Raw genomic sequence first — 18,076 nt, forward strand, 5'->3', positions numbered from 1 at the left:
AAACCCCAGAAAAACAACTAAATGAAGTGGAGATAGGAAACCTTCCAGAAAAAGAATTCAGAATAATGATAGTGAAGATGATCCAGGACTTCAGAAAAAGAATGGAGGCAAAGATTGAGAAGGTGCAAGAAATGTTTAACAAAGACCTAGAAGAATTAAAGAACAAACAAACAGAGATGAGCAATACAATAACTGAAATGAAAAATACACAAAAAGGAATCAATAGCAGAATAACTGAGGCAGAAGAATGGATAAGTGACCTGGAAGACAAAATGGTGGAATTCACTGCTATGGAACAGAATAAAGAAAAAAGAATGAAAAGAAATGAAGACAGCCTAAGAGACCTCTGGGACAATATTAAATGCAACAACATTCACACTATAGGGGTCCCAGAAGGAGAAGAGAGAGAGAAAGGACCTGAGAAAATACTTGAAGAGATTATAGTCAAAAACTTCCCTAACATGGGAAAGGAAATAGCCACCCAAGTCCAGGAAGCACAGAGAGTCCCAGGCAGGATAAACCCAAGGAGAAACACACCGAGACACATAGTAATCAAATTGACAAAAATTAAAGGCAAAGAAAAATTATTGAAAGCAACAAGGGAAAAACAACAACGTACAAGAGAACTTCAATAAGGTTAACAGCTGAATTCTCAGCAGAAACTCTACAAGCCAGAAGGGAGTGGCATGATATATTTAAAGTGATGAAAGGGAAGAATGTACAACTAAGATTACCTGGTAAGGATCTCACTTAGATTTGATGGAGAAATCAAAAGCTTTACAGACAAGCAAAAGCTAACAGAATTCAGCACCACCAAACCAGCTCTACAACAAATGCTAAAGGAACTTCTCTAAGTGGGAAACACAAGAGAAGAAAAGGACCTACAAAAACAAACCCATAACAATTAAGAAAATGGTAATAGGAACATAAATATCAATAATTACCTTAAATGTGATTGGATTAAATGCTCCAACCAAAAGACACAGGCTTGCTGAATGGATACAAAAACAAGACCCATATATATGCTGTCTACAAGAGACCTACTTCAGACCTAGGGACATATACAGACTGAAAGTGAGGAGATGGAAAAAGATATTCCATGCAAATGGAAATCAAAAGAAAGCTAGAGTAGCAATTCTCATATCAGATAAAACAGACTTTAAAAGAATGTTACAAGAGACAAGGAAGGACACTACATAATGATCAAGGGATCAATCCAAGAAGAAGATACAACAATTATAAAAATATATGCACGCAACATAGGAGCACCCCCATACATAAGGCAACTGCTAACAGCTATAAAAGAGGAAATCGACAGTAAGACATAATAGTGGGGGACTTTAACACCTCACTTACATCACTGGACAGGTCATCCAAACAGAAAATTAATAAGGAAACACAAGCTTTAATTGACACAATAGACCAGATAGATTTTATTGATAATTATAGGACATTCCATCCAAAAACAGCAGATTACACTTTCTTCTCAAGTGCACACGGAACATTCTCCAGGATAGATCACATCTTGGGTCACAAATCAAGCCTCAGTAAATTTAAGAAAATTAAAATCATATCAAGCATCTTTTCTGACCACAATGCTATGAGATTAGAAATCAATTACAAGGAAAAAAACATAAAAAACACAAATACATGGAGGCTAAACAATACGTTACTAAATAACCAAGAGATCACTGAAGAAATCAAAGAGGAAATCAAAAAATACCTAGCGACAAATGACAATGAAAACACGATGATCCAAAACCTATGGGATGCAGCAAAAGCAGTTCTAAGAGGGAAGTTTATAGCAATACAAACCTACCTCAAGAGACAAGAAAAATCTCAAACAATCTAACTTTACACCTAAAGGACTAGAGAAAGAAAAACAAACAAAACCCAAAGTTAATAGAAGGAAAGAAATCATAAAGATCAGAGCAGAAATAAATGAAATAGAAACAAAGAAAACAATAGCAAAGATCAATAAAACTAAAAGCTGGTTCTTTGAGAAAATAAACAAAATTGATAAACCATTAGCCAGACTCATCAAGAAAAAGAGGGAGAGGACTCAAATCAATAAAATTGGAAATTTAAAAGGAGAGGTTACAACAGACACCGCAGAAATACAAAGCATCCTAAGAGACTACCACAAGCAACTCTATGCCAATAAAATGGGCAACGTGGACGAAATGGACAAATTCTTAGAAAGGTATAACCTTCCAAGACTGAACCAGGGAGAAATAGAAAATACGAACAGACCAATCACAAGTAATGAAATTGAAACTGTGATTAAAAATCTTCCAACGAACAAAAGTTCAGGACCAGATGGCTTCACAGGTGAATTCTATCAAACATTTAGAGAAGAGCTAACACCCATCCTTCTCAAACTCTTCTCAAAAATTGCAGAGGAAGGAAAACTCCCAAACTCATTCTATGAGGCCACCATCACCCTGATACCAAAACCAGAGAAACATACTACAAAAAAAGAAAATTACAGACCAATATCACTGATGAATATAGATGCAAAAATCCTCAACAAAATACTAGCAAACAGAATCCAACAGCACATTAAAGGAATCATACACCATGATCAAGTGGGATTTATCCCAAGGATGCAAGGATTCTTCAGTGTATGCAAATCAATCAATGTGATACACCATATTAACAAATTTTAGAATAAAAACCATAAGATCATATCAATAGATACAGAAAAAGCTTTTGACAAAATTCCACACCCATTAATAATAAAAAACTCTCCAGAAAGTGGGTGTAGAGGGAACCTACCTCAACATAATGAAGGCCATATATGACAAACCCACAGCAAAAATCATTCTCAATGGTGAAAAACTGAAAGCATTTCCTCTAAGATCAGGAACAAGAAAAGGATGTCCACTCTCGCCACTATTATTCAACACAGTTTTGGTAGTCCTAGCCATGGCAATCAGAGAAGAAAAAGAAATAAAAGGAATACAAATTGCAAAAGAAGAAGTAAAACTGTCAGTGTTTGCAGATGACATGATACTATACATAGAGAATCCTAAAGATGCCACCAGAAACCTACTAGAGCTAATCAATGAATTTGGTAAAGTTGCAGAATACAAAATTAATGCACAGAAGTCTCTTGCATTCCTATACACAAATGATGAAAAATCTGAAAGGGAAATTAAGGAAATATTCCCATTTACCATTGCAACAAAAAGAATAGAACACCTAGGAATAAACTTACCTAAGGAGACAAAAGACCTGTATGCAGAAAACTATAAGACACTGATGAAAGAAATTAAAGATGATACCAACAGATGGAGAGATATACCATGTTCTTGGATTGGAAGAATCAATGTTGTGAAAATAACTATACTACCCAAAGCAATCTACAGAGTCAATGCAATCCCTATCAAACTATCACTGGCATTTTTCACAGAACTAGAACAAAAAATTTCACAATTTGTATGGAAACACAAAAGACTCCGAATAGCCAAAGCAATCTTGAGAAAGAAAAATGGAGCTGGAGGAATCAGACTCCCAGACTTCAGACTGTACTACAAAGTTACAGTAATCAATACAGTATGGTCCTGGCACAAAAACAGAAATATAGATCAATGGAACAGGATAGAAAGCCCAGAGATAAACCCACGCACATATGGTCACCTTATTTTTGATAAAGGAGGCAAAAATATACAATGGAGAAAAGACAGCCTCTTCAATAAGTGGTGCTGGGAAAACTGGACAGCTACATGTAAAAGAATGAAATTAGAACACTCCCTAACACCATACATAAAAATAAACTCAAAATGGATTAAAGACCTAAACGTAAGGCCAGATACTATAAAACTCTTAGAGGACAACATAGGCAGAACACTCTATGACATAAATCACAGCAAGGTCCTTTTCGACCCACCTCCTAGAGAAATGGTAATAAAAACAAACCTAATGCAACTTAAAAGCTTTTGCACAGCAAAGGAAACCATAAACAAGATGAAAAGACAACACTGAGAATGGGAGAAAATATTTGCAAATGAAGCAACTGACAAAGGATTAATCTCCAAAATTTACAAGCAGCTCATGCAGCTCAATATCAAAAAAACAAACAACCCAATCCAAAAATGGGCAGAAGACCTAAATAGATGTTTCTCCAAAGAAGACATACAGATTGCCAACAAACACATGAAAGAATGCCCCACATCACTAATCATTAGAGAAATGCAAATCAATACTACAATGAGGTATCACCTCACACCAGTTAGAATGGGCATCATCAGAAAATTTTCAAACACCAAATGCTGGAGAGGGTGTGGACACAAGGGAACCCTCTTGCACTGTTGGTGGGAATGTAAATTGATACAGCCACTATGGAGAACATTATGAAGGTTCTGTAAAAAAAGTCAAAATAGAACTACCATATGACCCAGCAATCCCGCTACTGGGCATATACCCAGAAAAAACCATAATTCAAAAAGACACATGCACCCCAATGTTCATTGCAGCACTATTTACAATAGCCAGGTCATGGATGCAACCTAAATGCCCATCGACAGACGAATGGATAAAGAAGATGTGGCACATATATACAATGGAATATTACTCAGCCATAAAAAGGAACGAAATTGGGTCATTTGTAGAGATGTGGATGGATCTAGAGACTGTCATACAGAGTGAAGTAAGTCAGAAAGAGAAAAACAAATATCGTATACTAATGCATATATATAGAACCTAGAAAAATGGTACAGATGAACCAGTTTGCAGGGCAGAAATAGAGACACAGATGTAGAGAACAAACATATGGACACCAAGGGGCGAAAGTGGCAGTGGGGTTGGTGGTGGTGTGATGAATTGGGAGACTGGGAGTGACATATATACACTAATATTTATAAAATAGATAACTAATAAGAACCTGCTGTATAAAAAATTAATAAAATTAAAAAAAAAAACAAACCCCACGTGGCTCTCCGTCTCTTACTCTGGAGGAAAACTCAACAGACTTGCAAATCTCCTTAATAGGCTTGCAAAACCCAACACTGATGCTTCCCATCTCCAGCTGTTACGGAATGCAAGTTTGTGTGCCTGACCCACAGTTAGGCCAAACAATACCGAAACGTAGGGATTTAGTGCAGAGAAAGGTTTATTGCAGGGTTATGCAAGGAGACGGTGGCTTATGCCCCCCAAAAGCCCAAACTCCCCAAAGGGTTTCAGCAAAGCCTTTTTAAAGGCAACCTGAGGGAGGGGCGTGGTTGGTTGTTGCACATTTCCTGGTGTTGGAATCCTTTGTTCTTGCAGCTGTCCGCGTAGGTCAGGTCATGATGTTCCTGTAAACGTCCAACAAGACAAATGTTAGTCTCTGTTCTGAAACTTTTCATCTCTATATGAACAGGAAAGTATTATACCCTTAAAGGTCAGAGCCTTGAGAATGGGCTTTCCTGTCTATTTCAGGCTATAGGCAACATTCTTAACTCAGAGCAAAAGCAGTGGAATACAAAGGTTAAAGTAAAAGAAACATTGCTGATAATGGAGTCAGACTCGTTCTTCCCTATTACACGGCGCCCACTAGAGTCATCGGAGATTCTGGTTCAGGTTCCAGTGCCCACGTGTGGGAATCGTGGTTAGACTCTGCAGGTGGTGGTAAAGTGTATAACCTGGGTGGAGAACCACAGCTGTCTTTGCTTTCACCTCTACTCCCGGCCTGCCTTCTCATGCCCTCGTGCCCCCTCCCTCCCACTGTATGCACTGTGTCCCCGGTCCTTCCTCACCCTTCCCTCTACTGGCCCCCACGGCCGGCTCCTGTGGTCATTTGGGTCATGGTTTAATTAACTCCTCCCTGAGGAGCCTTCCTGACCACCCCGGTCCTCCTTGACCATGTGGCCATGATTCTTTTTCATCACAGCACTTGCCTGATACTTTGTAGCTGATTTGTTAATTATCTGACGCCTTCTTCAATAATGAAGTCCCATGGTGGCAGGATCTTATCATTTTTATTTTCTTCTGAGCATTCCCTGGAGGCATAGTAGTTGCTCATTAAATGTAGGAGGCAGGAAGAAGGAAGAAGAGAAAGGGATTTTGGATTGGTCTCCTGGGAAATGGACCAACACTTGTCAGGGCGACCAAAAGATGGAATCTGCAACCACGGGTTGGTGGCCGTGTTCTGAGGTTGAGGGCATGTGTGGACAGGGCTGGACTGATTTCGACTGAAACCCAGCTCTGCCACTCACTCATTCACTGCATAAACCTGAGCAGGAAACCCTTGGCCCTTTGAACTTTGATTTTCCAACCCTAAAATACAAAAAAAATTATGAGTATGTCACAGGGTTGGTGTGAACATCTATGGCGATCCAATAAACACTAGCTGTTTATTATAAGTAGTAATGCTGACCCGCAGGTGTCCCCCTGCCCCCTCCCCTCTTCCTGCCGCTTTCCCTCTCAAAGTGCCAAATAGGGTTCTTTTTACTCTAGTGAGGTTGGGAGCCATTAGCGACACACTTGATTTATTTCAAACAGCTTCCTCCAGGGAGGTAGAGCCTCGCTTTCTTCCTCTCTTCCATCCCATCCAGAAAGCAACCCCACTATCCATCACATGGGCCTGGTGCTGTTATGAAAACTCAAAATCAGCAGCAGCCAGAGAGGTGTGGGCTGGGCCCTCTTGGATACAGACATGCTTGTTTTGCACCTAACATGGGCTGCTGGGCCCAGAATTTCAACTTGTGCTGAGGCACAGCGGGCGGAGAAGAGTTCAGAAAACAAAACAGTGGAGGTGCCAGATAGCTCACATTTGCTTTTGTTTCCTCTTGGAAATAAGACCAAAGCTTCATTGTGGTATCAGGTGCTCAAAAGAAACAAATCAAACCGAACCAAAACAAAAACAGAACTAACTTCTGAGGGGAGACCACATACAATTGAACTGAGATTATAGAAATGTTATAAATGCACTTTGTAACATTTCTGTTCCCTTGGGGTACCCTGCATCTGTTCACATCAGCCTTTCCCTAAGCCTGAGTGGCTTCTGAGGAATGCTGGTGCAGACCCAAGTCTAAGTCTTTGTAGGAGGCTCCTTCTCCCTGCCTCAGTGGGAGTCTTCAGGCGGACACATATTTGCTTGCCCGAGACCCTGACTGCCTTAAGGTGACAGCCCATTTCTTTGGGATGCTGCTGGGATTTTCCTGAGGTCCCGGGTTCTGGCCGGGCCCTTTCTGGTGTGTGAGCAGAGGGTGGGCGCTGGGCGGCGTCTCTGCAGATCAGTCTTCATGGCGACCTTGACTCTCCTGGTTCACATGGCCCAGTGCCTTTCCAAACACTGGGGGCGTTTTCCCTTCACTGGGAAAACTCTTCTGATTTCTTTCTCTTTTCTTCTATTTTTCCTTTGAATCTTGTCTTTGAAGTTGAATAATGGTGCCGTCTTTTTCTTTTATGTTTTTAACCAGACGGAATACAAGTTCAGCCACTGTGTTGTTTCCATATTGTAAATCGGGAGCTGTGTTATAGTTCCGCAGAGGGGAAGAGATGTCTTCGTATCCATGCCTCTATCCCACCTTCTTGTATATTCCTGGAAAATTCTGTATATTCTCAAGCCTGAGAAGTCTTCAGTGGCTCCACTGGAGTATTGAGCGAGGGGGGGACAGGCCCAGGTGGGGGAGACTGATAGAAACATGGTGGGGTCTTGGCTGGGGGTCACGGGGAGCCCACTGCAACTCCATGACTGAGGGGCACCGAGTCACCTGTCTGCTTATGCTGAATGAAGGCAGGGGAGCTGGTTACCATCCAGGGGTTCCAGGCAGTATGTGTGGCGGCTGCTCAGACGCGTCCCCATGCAACAAGCACCCCCGTGAGACATTTTTGTGCGCCAGCCTCTTGGCTGACCCATAGGGCTGAGAGTCTCATGGGGATTTCAGAGTGATCGCAAAAATTTATACACTATTTTTGAAAAAACACAGACCATTTTTAAGTGTGCCATCTGTAAATATCCTTGTGATGAGTAACATGTACTTTCATTAAAAAAAATTCCAGACTCATAGTCATTTTTAGCCACGGTGTACTTTCTTAAAGGACACCAGACAGACATTACTATTATGTTGTTGTCCATTACACTTTCTGACCTCGGAAAGGGCTAATCCCTCCACTAGAAAGGATGCAGAGGCCGAGCATCCCTGATGGAGACTACAGTTGTGAGTGAAAGCTCCTGCTCTCAAAGTGTTCTAGCAATAGTGGGAGATTTCCTTGTCCTGAGAGGCACCAAAAACCTAGCGTGGAGATTTTCTGTGGATGGGATGACCTCACACCCAGGGCCCTGCACCCAGAGCGACACTGAAACACATTTTCGTGCCACAGTGGCACTACCCCAGTAAACTATGACTCTTTATTGCTAAATGAAGCATGCAAAGGAGTCACTGACCATAAAGTCTATTAGATGTTAACCTTGAACTTCATGCCCATATTTAACTGTTGTCAAGACCAACCTGTTGGTTGTTGATTTCAATACAACTGTGCATGGTGTGTGTGTCTACTGAGTCCTGCTGTGTTTGTAACAGGCTGGGCTTAGATTAAGGATGGATAACAGAGAGTGAACTAAGCCCACCATGCTGTTTCTCTAGAAATGTGCAACATCTGTACCTTCTGAAATTAATCCTCTTTCCACATTTTTTTTTCCAGATAACTTGTTCAAACCGAAAGAAAGGTACATTTCAGAGAAGGAGATGCACATGCGATCTAAAAGGTACTTGGTTATATTGTGTGAGGTCAAAAAAAGTGGGGGAGGAGGGAGGAGGGATGGCTTGATGGATCCAGGCACTGTCCAGCTGGGCCACTATTTCTAGGTCCACGTTTAAGCTCTGAGGTCTTCTTGGCTGTGGATTTGAAAAGCTGGCTGAAAGAAGTGAAGTTGTTGAATTGCACCTCTGAATGCTAATGTCGTTCTTGGAAAAACCTTAGGAAAGTGGTGGGTCTTGGATTCTGAACCTGTCCTGTAATTGGTCTCTAAGAGATCCCCAGACTCATAACAGGAATGCTTGTGCGCTTTCCCATCGTTGCTCTGGGCAGGTGCTGTTTGTCACTGTGTACCTTCGCAGGTAATTTTATGAGGAGGAGGGAAGCTGGGTCTCCTGGGGGCCTTGACAGTGGCAGAGCCTAGAGAGAAGCATCCAGACTTGGAGGCCGATGGTGCATGGGGCCGGCGAAGCCACAGAGGGCCACGAGCCGGCCTTTTTGGCACTGCATCACCGGCGGGCTTGGCGGCCCTGCTGCCCGCAAACTCTCCCTGTCCTGCTTGGCTGGTTGCTATTCTAGACGCCCACTCATTCTCACCAACACACAAAGGCTGCCATTCTTTCTGAGACCTGGCCTCCCAGCCCAAATGTAATAACTTGACAGAGTTTGCCAAGTTCATCCAAGTAAAATGTCATTAGTTTATAATAAAGTATCTAGCGCTGGGAGGAACTATAACAATTAAACCAAATTGATAGTGCAACTTAGAGAAACCATTAAAATAGGAAGAATACATTTCTCCCCACTCCAGGCACAAAATCTCTGCTTTCCCATGATTATATTGTTTCCATGACAATTAGCCAACTTTGATTATCTGTAGGGAACCTCTTTGTAAATAAAAAAGTAAAAGTGAGGAGGATGGGAACCATCCCATTAACGACCCAATGCGCAGCTTTCTAACTGGGGTTTTTAAAGGGCCACTGGTTTTCAAGACCTGCCGTTTCAGAAGTGCAAAGTTGTGTATACCTCACGCCAAAAGTATTCCTTTTTCAGTTTGGTGGAAAATTCAGCCACATCTTCCCCTCCTGGTCCCTAAGTCCAGAGCTGCTATTATGGAGACTTGAAATTAAAATGTAGATCTCAAAGCAGCATTCGTGGACAGAGTATCACCACGTCATTTTACTGAAGAGGAAACTGAGGCTCTGAGAGGACCAATGAGCAGAGTGACGCTGTTCCCCACATCATGGCTTCCCTGGCTGGAAGCCAGGTCTCCTCAGATGCGCTCAGTAACCGGACTTCCGCTCTGCTCTGTGGGCTGCGCCCTGGGTGGGCTCAGACCCCGGGTCTCAGGCCTCACGCACCCACAGAAGCACACTGGAGCTTCCTTTGCTTTTGTATTCTTTGTTATTAGTTATATTATTAAATTACATTTTCATTAAAAAAATTCAAACAGAGGAGAGAGAGCTGAAGTCCCTCATGACCGACTGTCCCCCCTCCCGCCCCACCTCCCAGCCTGGTACTTTCTCCAGAGACACCACAGTTGTCAGCAGCCTATATATCATTCCAGGCCCTTCTCTCTGCCTGAAAATAGACGTTTATTTGTACGTCTATTTAGACGTACAAATTAGATAACCATTTAGTATCTAACTAGGTAACTATTATTAGTTATCTAATTCTTAACCATAAACGGGATCATGCTATATATAGTATTATCTTTCTGTAGCTTGCTTCTTTTTTTTTTTTTTTTTTTTTTTTAAATTAATTAATTTATTTATTTTTGGCTGTGTTGGGTCTTCGTTTCTGTGCGAGGGCTCTCTCTAGTTGCGGCGAGCGGGGGCCACTCTTCATCGCGGTGCGCGGGCCTCTCACCGTCACGGCCTCTCCCGTTGCGGAGCACAGGCTCCAGACGCGCAGGCTCAGTAGCTGTGGCTCACGGGCCTAGCTGCTCCGCAGCATGTGGGATCTTCCCAGACCAGGGCTTGAACCCGTGTCTCCTGCATTGGCAGGCAGACTCTCAACCACTGCGCCACCAGGGAAGCCCTGTAGCTTGCTTCTTTTACTTTGTGTCTGTGAGGTCTTTTTCTGTCAGAAGACATGGATGGTTTTCCTCGTTGATGCAGAGCGGTCCATTGTACAAATGTGCCGTAATTTATTGAGGATGCTCTGTTAAGAAAATACTGCAGCAGAAGCTCCAGGGCGGAGGCCTAGGAATCTTTATCCTAAACTCCCCACAAGATCAGAGGGTCAGGATCAGGAAGATGCGTCTCTATGGATCCAGAAGGATTTCCACTGTGGGGTTCTGGGACATGTCAGATTTCCTACTCATCCTGACGGTCTTCTCCTGGTCCCCTCTAGAATTGCTCTTGGATTGGGCAATCGTGTGTTCATTTATTCATTTAGATCATGTCGATGCCCTCAGTGTGCCGGGCACTGTGCTATGTGCAAGCAATTCCCGGGTCACTCTACACTACATGATTGGGGAACAGCGTTGCATGAAGTCAGACAGACCGAGGCCGGGCTCCCAGCCCCTCATTCACCAGCCGAGGGACGTCACTGGCCTGCTGACCTCGCTGGGGCTGGGTTCCTCACTCCCATAACAGCAGGACACTGGACGGTGTCTCTTCCAACTGTCGTGAGGGCTACCCGGGAAAATTCGTGTCGGATGATTAACCTAGTAAGGAGCCCTCTTGCACTGTTGGTGGGAATGTAAATTGGCGCAGCCGCTATGCAGAACAGTATGGAGGTTCCTTTAAAAACTAAAAATAGAACTACCATATGATCCAACAATCCCACTTCTGAGCATATATTGAGGGAAAATCATAATTCAAAAAGACACATGCACCCCAATGTTCACTGCAGCACTATTCACAATAGCCAGGACATGGAAGCAACCTCAGTGTCCATCAACAGACGAATGGATAAAGAAGATGTGGTCTACATATACAATGGAATATTACTCGGCCATAAAAAAGAATGAAATAATGCCATTTGTAGCAACATGGATGGACCTAGAGATGATCATACCAAGTGAAGTAGGTCAGACAGAGAAAGACAGATATCATATGATATCAATTATATGTGGAATCTAAAAAAATAATGATAGAAATGAACTTATTTGCAAAACAGAAATAGACCCACAGACATAGAAAACAAACTTATGGTTACCAAAGGGGAAAGGCGGGAAGGGTAAATTAGGAGTTTGGGATTAACACATGCACACTACTATATATAAAATAGATAACCAACAAGGACCTACTGTATAGCACAGGAAACTAGAATCAATACTTTGTAATAACCTATAAAGGAAAAGAATCTGAAAAATAATATATATGTATATGTATAACTGAATCACTGCTGTACACCTGAAACCAACATAACATTGTAAATCAGCTATATTTCAATATAAAATAAATAGATAAAAATTTTAAAAAGGTAAATTCATAAAAAGATTATTAGCCTAGTGCCCTATAACCAAGACAATGTCACCTGCTAATATTGTCATCATCAACACTTGTATAGTTTGTAATTATTATTTTAAGAGGGCAACATGTTAAACAAATTTCGTCTGGCTTTCAAACATGAGAGAAAATAAAACAAGAGATGTTAAGCCAAGTGCCACGTGTACAGCACCCCAAAAGCTCAGGCTACAGTATCTCCTCTGTCTCTGTGGGTTCCAGCAGAAATCTTGTTTGGCATCAGTACATAAACAATTTCTGTAGGGAAGTAAGAAGAAAGGGCCCAGAAGAAGGGTCCCTCGGGCCCTGCTTGTATCTTGGAAGCTCCTAATTTTACACCAGGACAAGAACATAATATCAATACATATGCCTGAGAGGTATTTGGAAACAGCTTAACTAGGAATGCAGTAGGTAGAGGCATATTTTATGTGTGTGTCATTCCATTACAATTCCTGCTACTTCCATTGATTCGCTGCTCCTTTTCTAAGTCATAGGGAGACAAAAATTGAGTGGCAAAAAGGTATTTGGTAAAAGGTAAGTTTACACTCAGAGTGGCAAAGCCGTAGGTCTAGAATCTCTCATTTTACAAGCAAGTGGTTAATTATCGTAGAAGATGGAGGGACAAGAAAAGTGACTTCTGATTAAGCAACCGGCCTCTCCAGCTTTGCCCTGGGTGGGGCTCCGTCTGCTGCGTGGCCCCTGCCTGCGCAGCCCCATCTGGAGATGGTCAGGGGAGCCCCGGGTCTTGGGGTCTCACAGATGCGAGGCGGCCCATATGCAGCTGATCGTCCCTTTGAAATGGAAGAGCCTGCTGACAAGGGAGCACACAGATCCACAGCAGACACACGCTGTCTCGCTACCACTCAGAATGTTTTCTGAATCTGTTTCAGAATCTATAATAACTTGCCGGAAGTTAGAAAGAGAAAAGAAGAACAAAAGAAAAGGGTGATCTTACAGAGTAACAGACTCCGGGCCGAAGTCTTCAAAAAGGTAACGGCCCGGCCGCCAGCAGGTGTGACGTGTGTGTGGTGCCCAGATGCTGACTCTGAACTTGACTTCTTTGTCTCTAATTCCCTAGCAATTACTGGACCAGCTCCTTCAAAGGAACGCAGTCTAACCACAGGCTGCCCTGCTGACCCTCTACCTGGACCTGGGATGACTTCAAACGCTGGATAAGCCATTAAACTTAGCATTATCTTCATGACGTGAAACACTGATTTTACTTTTGATTTTTTTTTTTTTCCATAAAGGAAAGCATAGCTTCCTGAATTGCTGACCCAAACCAAGCAGAAACAATAACGCTTGAGGAAATGGATCATCAGACTGCAGTGGGGTAATCAACTCAACTGGCCCCACTCGATACAGTCCCTTCATTTTTTTTTACTTCTGAATATTATCTTTTGCTTCTGGTTTTTCCCCCTACCATTTCCACTCAGGCGGAAAGGTCTTCTATGCTCAAGTGGGCTTAGATCCCTGGGAGCTGGGTTTTTTTTTTTCATCGAATTTCTAGGACCTAAAATACATCACTTTCAAAATACCAATCTCACCTTCTGCCAGTTCTGCAAACTCCAAATTTGGGGATATCACGCAGTGTGTGTGAAACCTCTCTGGGTGTGTGTACCACGTAATACTGAAGGCAGACTTTGGAACTAGGCAGGCGCTCTGCCAGAGGCTGGGGACATGTGACCTGTTTCTTGGTGACCTGGGGGGATCAGAGCAGCCCTCACTACTCCCACCCTACTCCCAGGACCTGCCTTCGTTTAGCAAAAGAGCCTATTTCCATGGAAGTCATGAGGGCAGAATTGGCTGAAAAAAGTTGTAGGTAACTTCAGTGTTTTCTGTAAACCCTCCAGCCCCCAAAAATAGCTGTGTTGCTGAAAATGGCCTGATGGCTCCAACTCTAACGTTTGTTCCTCCAAACAATTACAATGTCCATTATTTATGAATGTGCGTTTGGGGAGTGAAGAGCAATAGTTTTATCAAAAATGGAAATAAATGCAATTATTACAAAAAGTATTGCTCTGTTCCGTGTTCTGTGTTATGAACCAAGCAGCCAGTACAGATGGTGCTCAGAGAGAAATGTCACCAAGGTCCAGTGGGGACCTCTGACCTGCGCCTGTGCCACCACCTTCTGACCATCACAACCCCCAGGTCAGGGCCCTTGTTCTTCCCGATGCCTGGGGAGAAGGTTTTTCCCAGAGAGCTGGCATGAGAGGCGTCGGGATGTTGTTGAGAGCAAGGTTAGGATCCTGAGGTCCCCACATCTCACTAGGAATCTCCCCGGGGATGAGAAGGAAGTTTAGGCAGGAGCCCTGGTGACACTTCTGTCCCTTTCCCTCCTCCCACGGCTGCATACACCGTCCCCTCTTCCTGGAATGCCTTTCCTCTGCGTATCTGCTGGAAAACTATTTGAAAGCTCGGCCTCTGAGTTCTCTCCTGTCACGTCTCCTCTGCCCTGCCCTCGGTTTGGATGGGCACTTCACCCTGGGTGCACGTGGCATCAGAACCTGTGCAGTGTTGCCCAGCAAGGTGATCTGACCACGCCACCAGGAGCGGAGACTCTGGATTCACGTCTTGGCTGCACTGCTCCCTGGTCTGTGGCTGTAGGCAAGGGTATCAGTCTGGACCCCATCAGGAGAGAGGAACCTCACAGCAGCGTGAACAGGGAAGTTTAACGTACATGGTTATAAACCGTAACAGAGGATTGGAGTAATGCGGGATTGGCTACTGAGCAGTAAAGAGAACTCAAAAGAACAGAGGTGGGAATAGCAGATAAAGGAGCAGAGCTGCCCTGAGGACAGGGGCTCCCCGGGCTCCTGGGCTGGGATCCAGGCATTGTTGGAAATGCAGTAGTTGTGGTTCAGCAGGTGCAGAGGAGTTTCTGGGGTGCCATGTGGATGCAACCTGCTGGAAATCCACTCTCTAGGAGGCAGGGGGCACTGTCTCCTTGGAGGCACTCTGCTACAGCACCACCTGAGGGAGGTGCTGGGGTAGGCAGCTGGCCACCGAGTGCCGCCGGGAGCTTGACCTGTAGGAACTGGGTGGGTGGATGGGGGGGGCACGTTTGCAGGGACCTTGGGCCACTGTCCCTGGTGTGGGAAGCCATGCCCGTCTCCTCCTGCACTGTCTCTCCTGCTCCCTCTACTGGCAGAGCATGGCAGTGTGCCAGCAGGTAGAGGGGAAACATTTCAAGGGCCTGGATCCATTTTAACAGAGAAGGCAAAAAGGGTGCCTTTGGAGGTGTGGCCTCCAAAGGTGTGACTGGTGTGGCCAGTTATTTAACCTTGCCTCAGTTCGCTTATCTATCAAATGGAGATAGGTTTGTTATAGGAATGGCATAAGCCAGTGTGAGTTGAGTGCTTAGAAGGGTGCCTGGCCCAAAGCAAATAGCCTGAGTGTGTCCTGTTGTATGTACATAGACGTGTAAGTAGAGTGTCCTGATAAACCCTGAGGACAGAGCCAACAGTTGTTCATTCTCATAACCCCTCAGCTTGGCACTGAGAAGATGCACCAAAAAGACTTGAATTTGTAGACGTTGCTACAGCAAAAATCAGTCGTACAAACAGGATGCTTTGCAAACGTGTTGTCTCTCAAGCTCTTCTCACTCTTAGAAACAATTTCAACAGCATAGTTAGGCTTGCCCTTAAGCTTAATTCGGCTTTTGTGAAATTACTAGGCCTCTTCCGGATTTTTTGTGTTCATCGAATCTGATATTAGTTTAGGATAGTCTTTCTTAGGTAGCTATCCTGCCACACCTTTTTCTTATTTTTCTTTAATATCTTCAGAGAGTTTCCAAAGCTTTCCCTAACCAGTAATTTAAATTCAGGGCCCACCACTTCTAGACAGTTCTGTGACACTTTCTAAAAAGTGGATTTATGTGAGCTAACATCTAAATATCTCAGAATGTCTCGATGGAGCCAGCTTTCAACAATGTCCACGAAGGACTTCCCCCCTCTTTGCAAACCTGATGTCAAGTGTTTAAATCAAAAGAATAAATCAAAGCCCACCTGAGATTAAATGCCACTGAATAATGTATTTCTTAAGACAGTCTTAACTAAGGTGCCTGAAGTAAGTAGTGGGTAGGAATATACGACGTCTGGCTTGAGCCGGTCTTCCCTCTGGACAGCCAGCTCAGGACAAGACTGCAAATTAAAGTTTTGGTTTCTGCTCAACTGATTTTTTCTCTATTATTGTAGTTGTTGCTTTTTTCTTTTTTAATGCTGATGAGTGAATTTCAGATATCCAGCATTTCTTTTCTGTTATAATGAGGTTGTAACAGAAATATAATAATGTTATAATAAATATGGAAGTAAAGGTTTGAATCATAATAGCTGTCCCTATAGTTCTGTCAGGAATTGGTCACCCATGTGCTGGATTCTCTTATTAAAATCAGACTTCGGGAAAGAATAGGGTTTTGAAGTTCTAAGTAGAATTTATCATTATAACGTCAATAATCAAATTCTGTCCTAGAGCTCATTTCTTTACATGTAAGTTTGTTTGGGTTCTGGCATGGAGCAATCCTTCAATGATAACGCAAGTGGCAGGAGTTAAAGTTTTGTAGCTGGTATTTGTGAGCTCGGACCAGGCAACATTTGGAATCATTTGAGATGGACAGACCAGACGGTCCCAGCACCAGCCTGCCTTGCTGTGGTCTTAACGTCAAAGGAGAAATGCCTATTTTGGTGATTTGTCCTCTCCGCCAGCTGGTAATGGAATAATGGAAAAACAATTGCCTGGGTTTTTTTTTAGCCAGCGTCTATTGCCAACCCAACTTCCTGGAAGCTGTATGCTCCCTGGGTGAGTCAGCAAATGCTTGCTCAGATGAAACAAGGCTCATTGAAAGAACTATTTGTGAAACAACCAATTGTTGAAGAGTGTTTGAAAATCCTATTCCCTCAGAAGTCCTCCCACGTCGTCGGCACTTGTTGGTATAAAAGTTGCAGGCCGTGGACCTGGTCTCCAACCGTATCAAGTGGCCAACAGTCTGAGCTTGAGGCAGATCAGATGCAGAACAAGAGGAAGGGGATGTGTGGCCACCTCACCCCGCTGGGGGGTCTCTGACAGCAGGGGCGGGCGGCCTCTGGGTTAAGGAAGTAAGAACGTGATGGCCAAAAAAAAAAAAATGATTCACTGTGGGTTTGTGTGAGAGTGTGGGCATGTGCATTAAAAGCAAAGGAAATGATCTGTGAAGTGATTAAAATGAGTCTATCAGCACATGGTTCTCTGTTACAGAGTTCATTGTATTTGTACTTTCATCAATACTTGATAATGACCCACGAATGTCTAGCTAAATAGAAACCTTTTGGAATTGGCTGTGCCTGAGCTGAACGAGCCACCCCAAGGACTGAAACACTCTGGAAGTCGCTCCAGCCTCCTCTGTCCCCCGTGGACACGATGTCCCCCACTTCTCTGGAGAGCAGGCTGTCAGAAACTTCCCTGAGACTCCACGGCCCGTCTCCCCACCGTCGGGCTGCTGGTCTGGGAGAGGCGGCCTCCTCCACGCAGATGTTTTCTCCACATGGAGCATAGTGACAATATTGGCACGTTGCCCCCCAAATGGAGGGTTTCTTTCAAGTCCGTCGGCTGCCTCAGGCAGAGTTCTGATGCTGGGACCCCAAGAGACTGTCTGAGGTAGTTGTCTGGCGTGTGCGTAGGGGGGCAGGCGTTGAAATCCTTCCCCTTTCTCTTGCTTCTCTAAGAAGGTTTTCACATCCGCTTCAGGGCTGCTGCTATTACCTGCCAGGCTGCAGCCGGAAACGTGACTTCAAGCAGTGGTCTTTCTCTCAGATCTTCACACATCAGGACCTTGACAAAGGGGTCGGGGGGTGGGGAGACTTGCCTTGCCTCTAGGATCTTCAGAAAGGCTGGGTTGTTCTTATCAAAGCTTAAAAGGGAAGAGAGAGAAGTTTTGGGGTCTAACTTGCAGCTGGGGGAAAAAAAAA

At 43.7% G+C, this 18,076-nt stretch overlaps 1 protein-coding gene across 3 annotated transcripts in view; it reads left to right on the forward strand.

Moving 5' to 3' along the window:
* C16H10orf90 (chromosome 16 C10orf90 homolog) overlaps nucleotides 1-14,094 on the forward strand; it is a 381,825-nt gene extending 367,731 nt beyond the window's left edge. For all 3 annotated transcript variants that reach the window (XM_057531527.1, XM_057531526.1, XM_057531525.1), the window contains 3 exons: nucleotides 8,629-8,692; nucleotides 13,025-13,124; nucleotides 13,213-14,094. In XM_057531527.1, the coding sequence (XP_057387510.1) occupies nucleotides 8,629-8,692; nucleotides 13,025-13,124; nucleotides 13,213-13,251 (203 nt within the window). In that variant the 3' untranslated portion in view covers nucleotides 13,252-14,094. The remainder of the gene's footprint in view (nucleotides 1-8,628; nucleotides 8,693-13,024; nucleotides 13,125-13,212) is intronic.
* Nucleotides 14,095-18,076: the final 3,982 nt, after the last annotated feature.

This window comes from Balaenoptera acutorostrata, chromosome 16, assembly GCF_949987535.1.
Source record: "Balaenoptera acutorostrata chromosome 16, mBalAcu1.1, whole genome shotgun sequence".
Taxonomy (NCBI): Eukaryota; Metazoa; Chordata; class Mammalia; order Artiodactyla; family Balaenopteridae; genus Balaenoptera; species Balaenoptera acutorostrata.